The sequence below is a fragment of the Eretmochelys imbricata genome, chromosome 23 (genome assembly GCF_965152235.1).
Source record: "Eretmochelys imbricata isolate rEreImb1 chromosome 23, rEreImb1.hap1, whole genome shotgun sequence".
Taxonomy (NCBI): domain Eukaryota; kingdom Metazoa; phylum Chordata; order Testudines; family Cheloniidae; genus Eretmochelys; species Eretmochelys imbricata.
The window spans coordinates 16,824,830-16,832,598 of NC_135594.1; the positions used below are offsets into that span (position 1 = coordinate 16,824,830).

Here is a 7,769-nt window from a genome sequence, read left to right on the forward strand (position 1 = left end):
CCCCTGCGCCCGGGCCCCCCACGCCAGGCTCTCCGGGCTGCCTGGGATCGGGGCCATGCCCTGGGGCTCCGACCCTCCTGCTTTGCCCCACGTCTGGCCAGGCCAGGTCTGGCACCAGCGTCCCTGCTTCCAGCCCAGCACACGCCACCTTTCCCCTCCCTCCTTCAGCTCCCTGCTCTAGGCCGTGGCCCGGCCCCAGGGGTCCCCCAGGCTCTTCAGGGGTGCACTCTGTTCCAGGTCTTACTGACTGTGCCCCAACCTAACTAGCAGAGGGGAAACTGAGGCACAAAGCAGGGGCAGCAGCCGGCAGAGGGAGCTGGGCCAGGAACCCCGGCGTCCTGGGCTCACAATCTGGGGCTGCTATCGCGGGCGCGTGATACCCAGGGGCAAAGGGCAGAGTCCCTGGGGGGGCCCGTTACCTCCCCCTCCACAGGGAACTTTTACAGCCCAGCTGCTCCTGGGTGAGGCAGCCCGAGCTCGGCCAAAGGGCAGGAGCTGGGAGAGAGAGAGAAACCCCTGATTGCCCCCCCAGCCTGCGGGTGCCCCTCACTCCTGACCCGCAGCCCCCTGCTAGCCCGGCCCTGCCCCCCCAGCCTGCGGGTGCCCCTCACTCCTGACCCGCAGCCCCCTGCTAGCCCGGCCCTGCCCCCCCCAGCCCTGCTGGTGCCCCTCACTCCTGACCTGCAGCCCCCTGCTAGCCCGGCCCTGCCCCCCCAGTGCCCCTCACTCCCGGCCCTGCCCCCCCAGCCTGCAGGTGCCCCTCACTCCCGACCCGCAGCCCCCCGCCAGCCCGGCCCTGCCCCCCCCCAGCCTGCGGGTGCCCCTCACTCCTGACCCGCAGCCCCCCACCAGCCCGGCCCTGCCCCCCGCAGCCTGCGGGTGCCCCTCACTCCCGACCCGCAGCCCCCTGCTAGCCCGGCCCTGCCCCCCCCAGCCCTGCGGGTGCCCCTCACTCCTGACCTGCAGCCCCCTGCTAGCCCGGCCCTGCCCCCCCAGCCCTGCCGGTGCCCCTCACTCCCGGCCCTGCCCCCCCAGCCTGCGGGTGCCCCTCACTCCCGGCCCGCAGCCGCCCGTTCCGTGGGTTAACGCGGCTGCCCGTTGCTGTCACGGGGCGGCGCCTGGTTCCTGTGACGGGGAGGAGCAGAGACCCCCCCCCCATCTCCCCGCTCTGCACCCCAGGGTGCCCCGGGGGGGTCTCGGGGCGGCTCCGGGCCGGGTTTCTGCAGGGGAGTTTTCCTGGTGCCTCAGTTTCCCCGGGGCCGGGAAGCGAGCGAGGGGCACGGGCCGGGCCGGGCCGGGCCGGGCCGGGGGGGGCCCAGAACCAGGGTCCGGTCCCCCCGGCCCGACTGAGGGCCCCTGGCCGCTGAGTCCCGCCCTGACGCTCCCCGGCTTCCCGCCCGGCAATTCCCAGCCACACCACTTCCGCCTCGGTAGCTGCCATGGCGGCGCTTCCGGTACTAGCTGTGGCGTCACTTCCGCTGGGAGCAGCTCGGCGCTTCCGCCCCGTTCGGGTTTTATGGCGGTACTTCCGGTGCGGCCCAGGAAGCCGCCGCCGCCTCTCTAGATGTCATGGCTGCACTTCCGGTATGGGAGAGAATCTCTTCCGGCGCCACGAGGGAAGTGTTTCCGTCCGGATTGGAACTTCCGCTGATGGGGCGCGGCGCCGTCCGGTAAGGAAGCTGTGCGCTCATTGGCGGACAGCGGCCCGAGGGGGCGGGACTTCCTGTTCAGTTCCTATTTCCGGTTGGGGGGCGCGCAGAGCTCAGCTGCAATTTGCCCGTCGGCTAGAGGCCTGGTGAGGGCCTGCCAGATAGTGAGCCCCTTGGGGCGGGGCGGGCCTGCCAGATAGTGAGCCCCTTGGGCCGGGCCTCTGGGAACGGGCAAGGAGGGTGATGGAGGGGGGATGCTGTGGGGGGTGCTATGGGGCTTGGAGGGGGGTGCTCTCCCCTGGCAGTCAGGGCCTGGGGGAGGGTGATGGGGGGGGGCTGTGCGGTGGGAATGAGGGGCACCGGTGATGGGCTGGGGGGGATGCAATGGGGTGGGGCTGGGGGGGGTGGAATGGGGTGGAGAGTCACGGGGGGGCTGTGGGGTGGGACTGAGGGGCACCGGTGATGGGCTGGGGGGGTGCAATGGGGTGGGGAGTCATGGGGGGGCTGTGGGGTGGGACTGAGGGGCACTGGTGATGGGCTGGGGGGGTGCAGTGGGGTGGGGAGTGGGGCTGGGGGGGTGCAGTGGGGTGGGGAGTCATGGGGGGGCTGTGGGGTGGGACTGAGGGGCACCGGTGATGGGCTGGGGGGGGTGCAGTGGGGTGGGGAGTGGGGCTGGGGGGGGTGCAGTGGGGTGGGGAGTCATGGGGGGGCTGTGGGGTGGGACTGAGGGGCATTGGTGATGGGCTGGGGGGTGCAGTGGGGCTGGGGGGGTGCAGTGGTGTGAGGGGCACTGGTGATGGGCTGGGGGGTGCAGGGGGGCTGCAATGTGGTGAAGGGTGATGGGGGGATGTGGGGTGGGAGTGAGGGGCACCGGTGATGGGCTGGGAGTGGGGCTGGGGGGGTGCAGTGGGGCGGGGAGTGGGCTGGGCTGACGCTCTCCCTCCCCCCTAGCGCCCCCCCCCCCGTGGCCGCCATGAGCCTGCAGTGGACGGCCGTGGCCACGTTTCTCTACGCCGAGGTCTTCGCCGTCCTGCTCCTCTGCGTCCCCTTCATCTCTGCACCCAGGTGGGGCCCCCATCCCGGTGGGGGCAGGGAGCCAGGACTCCTGGGTTCTCTGCTGATATTCCCCCTCCTGGCGGGGAGCCTGCCCTGGTGCTGGGGGGCTGGGCTGGCCTCCCAGGGGTCTGGAGGCTCCATCTCCCGTTCCCCGTGGGGCGGTGGGCACCTCTCTGCTGGGGTCCCAGCGGAGTCACCCCCGTCTCTCTTCGGGGGAACCTGGGGTCTGCTTCTGTCCCCATATCCCTGCAGGGTTGGGGGGCCCCTGGTGGGCTGGGCCTGGGCACGTGATGGGAAGGAGGGGTTGGGGGGCTGCCTGTGTGATCCTCTCCCACCCCCGGCAGATGGCAGAAAATCTTCCGGTCCCGCCTGGTCCGGCTGGTGGTGACCTACGGGAACACCTTCTTCGTGGTGCTCATCGTCATCCTCATCCTGCTGCTGCTTGGTGAGCGGGGGGCACTGGGGGCCGGCCGGGGGGCACTGGGGGCCGGCCGGGGGGCACTGGGGGCCGGCCGGGGGGCATACTTACCCTTGTGACCCAACGCCCTTAGGGTGGGAACCTGGGAGCCAGGACTCCTGGGTTCTCTCCCTGGCTCTGGGGGGGATCGAGGTCTGGTGGGTCAGGGCTGGGGGGGGGGGCCGGGAGCCCGGACGCCTGGGTTCCTTTGGGCTCCCAGCTGGGAGCGCTGTGCTGGTGCCCGGCACATTAACCCCGTGCTGCCCCCAGACGCCGTGCGCGAGATCCAGAAGTACGACGACGTGACGGAGAAAGTGAATCTGCAGAACAACCCGGGCGCCGTGGAGCATTTCCACATGAAACTCTTCCGTGCCCAGCGCAACCTCTACCTGGCCGGCTTCGCCCTGCTGCTCTCCTTGTGAGTGCGGGGGGCCGGGGGGGCCCTGGGTGGGGGGTCGGGAGCGAGGGGCCCCTCCACTGTTAACCCCTCGCTGCCCTGGGTCCCTGCAGTCTCCTGCGCCGGCTGGTGACGCTCATCTCCCAGCAGGCCACGCTCCTGGCCTCCAACCAGGCGTTCAAGAAGCAGGCGGAGAGCGCCAGTGATGCGGCCAAGAGATACATGGAGGACAACGACCAGCTGAAGAAGGTGGGGTGAGGGGGGGCCAGCGCAGTGGGGGTGGGGCTCCAACCCACATCCTCTGCATCCGCAGGCTGCCAGCCCCCTTGCGGGTGAAGCTGGGAGCCCTCATGAGGGGGTGGGTGTTTCAGGGGGGTGGGGGACTCAGTCGGGGCCCTCAAGTGAGATCTGTCCATGGGGCAGGGGGGTTGGGCCCTATGACCGAGGGTCTGGATGGCAGGTCTGGGTTCGGATACAGGGGTGCAGGGGCTGTGGCTAGGCCTCGGGGGATGTGGGGCCCTGGCTCAGGGTATGGGGTCCAGCTAGGGTCACTTGTCCCCCCCCCCCCCCCCCAGGAACTGAAGCAGGCCGGCGTGGATGTCGGAGAGCGGCCGGCCGAGGGGCCGGGGGCCGCCGGCCAGAACGAGGTGCTGAAGGAGGAGCTCAAGCAGCTGAAGGAGGAGCTGGCCTTGAGCAAGAGGGGTGAGCTGGGAGCAGGGGCGGGATTTCCACCCCTGCAGCCACTCGGGGGTTAAGTCCTGAGGTCAGCGTTGGCCTAGGTTACCCCATGAATCCCAGCCCCATGGCTGGTGCGTGTCAGCTGGGGCCTGGCTGCCCTGGCTGAAGACAACCCTTCTGGGGAAACTGAGGCAGCTCCCGAGGCTGGAGGCGCTGCACAGTGGGGGACGGGGGCTCAGGCTCTCTGCACACTCGGGCAGTCCCGGCCACGCTTCGGGCTGTTCACCCCGGCGGGCGCTGGCTCAGCTATGCCCCCTCGGCTGCCGGGAAGGCTGGGCCGGTTCCCCACTGGGGGGGCCCTACTGTGGCTAACCTGGGCTGCCCCCCCAGCTGTGGAGAAGGCGGAGAGCGAGGCGCTGGCCATGAGGAAGCAGGCCGAGGGGCTGACCAAGGAGTACGACCGGCTGCTGGAGGAACACTGCAAACTGCAGGTGGGGCAGAGGGTCGTGGGGGGTGGCTGGAGCCTGTGGTCTAGGACGGGCCTCTGGGGCATGAGGGAGCAGAATGTGTTACAGAGCTGGGGGTGGGGCTGGGGCCTGGCAGCCCCCCACACACTTGGCCAGAGCCCACCCAGAGAGGCAGCACCTCTCCCACCACCAGGGGGCAGCCCAGCCATGCCTGGCAAGGGGCTGGCTGGGAGCTGATCTGTAAGAGATCCGGCTAGCTGGCCACAGGGGCCTATAAATAACCTGCTGGCAAGGGGGGGCTGTCAGCTGATGGGGTGGGGGGGGCTGTGGGTCAAGAGTGAGGGGCACTGGCTGTGGGGGTGGGGGGAGTTCAGGTCGGGAGTGAGGGGCACCGGCAGGGCTGGGGGGGGGGCAGGGCCGGGCTGGCAGGGGCTGCGGGTTGGGAGTGGGGGGCACCGGCAGGGCTGGGGGGGGCTGGGCTGGCAGGGGGCTGTGGGTCGGGAGTGGGGGGCACTGCCGCCGTGGGGGCGGGCAGGGCTGGCTCCCTGCCCAGCCCAGCCCGGCTGTGGGCTCGGTGCCCGGTGCCTCGTGACGGCTACGTGCAGGCAGGTGCGTCGGGCCGGGGGCGCGGTTGCCCAACCCTGCTCCCGCTGCCAGGGTGGGGCCCAGCAGCCGCTGGGGGATTTGAACTGGCAGCAGGGAGCGGGGGAGGGAGCTTCAAGCTTGAGAAAGCCTTTTGTTGGGGGGGGGCTACGTGCTGGGAGTGAGGGGCCCTGGTTGGGGGGGTGGCGGCCTGGGAGCAAGGGCCCTGGACAGAACCATGGGGGGGCCCTGCCTGGAGGGGAGGATGGGGGGGGCTCCACCTCAGGGGGCAGGGGCCTGTCTGCCCCTCCTAACCCCCCCCCCGTTGGTCTGTCTCTAGGTGCGGCAGGAGGGACCCAAGGACAAGAAGGAGGAGTGACGGCCCCTCCCCTCCCCCCTGCAGCCTTGGCTGTTGCTTTCTGTAGGCGGAGCCTCTCGTGGACCACGCCCCCAGCTCCTCCGTGGGTGGAGTCTACAGTATTCGGTGCGGGTCAGGCTCCCCTCCCTTCCCCCTCTGCTCGCAGGAGGGGGGCTGCTACGCTTACCCCATCACTGGGCTGTGCCCATTCCAAGCAGGGGTGTCAAGCCCCTGTGCCTCAGTTTCCCCTCTGTGACCTGCTCTTTCCCCCTCTCCTGAGCTGGGTGACCCCTAGATTTCCCCATTGGAGCAAAGGTTTGTGGGGAGCTGTGATTCTCCCCTCCCCCTCAAGCTGTACTCCTTCCTTGTAAGCCCTGTGTTTCTGGCAGGGGCCTAGCTCCCCCCGCCCCCGGCCTTTTTTGTTACTGGGGCCGGGTCTGTAGCGATCTGAGCTTTGCCTTCAATAAAGGGGTCAGACGCCAGGCTCGGGGCACGGCGCCTTGTTGAACGGTGGGTGGGGGGCTGCCTGGGTCCCCAACTCCCTCTTCCCTGGCGGGCAAGGAGCCACTTGCTCCTGGCAAAGTGAGGCACTTAGGAGTCCAGCCAATGGGGTTCTGTCCCCACCCCCTTTCCATCCATGTGGATGTCCCTGCTCCCGGATGCCTGGGTTCTCTCAGAGGGTGACTCAGGGTAAAGGGGGTGAGGGGCTGGTGCACGTTGCCCCCATGAGTCAGGGCCACGGGGTGCCCTGTGACCAAGTCTGTGGCCCTGGACTTCCTGGGGGGGGTTAAGCTGTGCCCAGTCCCTGACTCTCCCCTGCCCTGTTGAGTTTGGCAGCTCGGTAGAGGGGGGAGGGGCCTGGCTCTGGGGGGGGCCAGGGGCCAGAGGGGGCCTGGCAATGGATCTAATCAAACCTCCCAGTGCCCAAAGCTACCGGGGGGGGGGGGGGGCGCTGATCTGGCTGTGGGGGCATGGGCTGATCACAGCCTCTCTGCCCCCTGCCTCAGTTTCCCCCATTTGGGGAAAGATCTCCTGCTGGAGGGGGATCCTGTTGTGCCCCCCTGGCTGTGCTTCGGGAGCCTAGGCCAAGGGTAGCGGGTGGCACGGCTGGGCCCCAGCTCCCCCGGACCTTCCTGGGCAGGACAGCATGGCCCACGTGGAGAGCCAAGGGGGTGATGCTGGTGGAGAACCCAGGCGTCCTGGCCCCCAGCCCCTGCCCCCCCCCTCTAACCACTCCACCCCCCCTCCTGTTTGTGAGCTGTGGGTGGGGGGGTTGCAGGGAGGCTCCCTGTTGCCCCAGAACTGGGGGTGGAGCTGTCAGGCAGGCAGAGCGCCGGGGGTGGATTTGGGAGCCAGCTTCCATGGGAACAAAGGGGGGGGGGTTGGTGCAGCCCCGTGTCTCACCTCCCCCCCCCAACTCCACCCCCCCACAGACAGGCACAGGCAGCTGGCCGGGATATGTCTCGTTTATTGCTGTCTGAGGATGGAAATTAACACGATCACAGATGTGGGGCTCTGGGGATGGGGGGGGTCAGGGGATTGGGGGTCAGGGGAGCCCCTGCTGGTTTGACACAACACACGACACGTTAAAGCTGCCACCGTGGAAGACTGATGTGGAATAGCACCCCCGGAGCCCCTAGGGTTGGGGGGACACCTGGGACGCCTCTCCCAGGGAGGGGGGGAATCTGGAGTCACTCCGGATTTTGCCCCCTGCTGGGGGGGCATCCCCCCACCTCCCTCAAAACAAACCCAGCCCTGGGGCTGCTTCCGGGCTGGGCCGTGCTGCGTGGGGGGACAAAGGGGCCAGAAACAGGGCCAGGACCCTGCTCACACCCCAGGGGGGCTGAGCCCCCAGCTACAGCCCCCCCCACCGGCCACTGCAGCCCCCCCAGTTCTAGCCCCGTTGGATTGAGGTTGAGTTGGTACATGGATGTAGCATGAACAGACACCCCCACCACGGACACCCACACGCCCCGACCCCCCCCCCAGACACATACACCCCCCACAGACACACACACCTGGACACTGACACAGACTGCCCCCCCCACACACCCAGACATACACCCCTGCCCCTACAGACACCCCCCTCCCCCCACGGACGGATGGGGACCCCCCCGGACACACA

The 7,769-nt window shown here is 69.4% G+C and overlaps 1 protein-coding gene across 3 annotated transcripts; it reads left to right on the forward strand.

Moving 5' to 3' along the window:
- Positions 1 to 1,696: 1,696 nt before the first annotated feature.
- BCAP31 (B cell receptor associated protein 31) lies at positions 1,697 to 6,126 on the forward strand. 3 transcript variants are annotated; one of them, XM_077840585.1, is made up of 8 exons: positions 1,700 to 1,795; positions 2,601 to 2,714; positions 3,050 to 3,150; positions 3,433 to 3,580; positions 3,673 to 3,808; positions 4,135 to 4,261; positions 4,628 to 4,728; positions 5,627 to 5,807. In XM_077840585.1, exons 2-8 carry the CDS (start codon positions 2,623 to 2,625, stop codon positions 5,663 to 5,665), a joined length of 744 nt encoding a protein of 247 aa, XP_077696711.1. In that variant the 5' UTR covers positions 1,700 to 1,795; positions 2,601 to 2,622; the 3' UTR covers positions 5,666 to 5,807. The 3 variants fall into 3 exon arrangements, with proteins under 3 accessions (XP_077696710.1, XP_077696711.1, XP_077696712.1); XM_077840584.1 differs by lacking the exon at positions 4,628 to 4,728 and having other exon boundaries at positions 1,697 to 1,795; positions 5,627 to 6,126; XM_077840586.1 differs by lacking the exons at positions 2,601 to 2,714; positions 4,628 to 4,728 and having other exon boundaries at positions 1,765 to 1,795; positions 5,627 to 6,126.
- Positions 6,127 to 7,769: the final 1,643 nt, after the last annotated feature.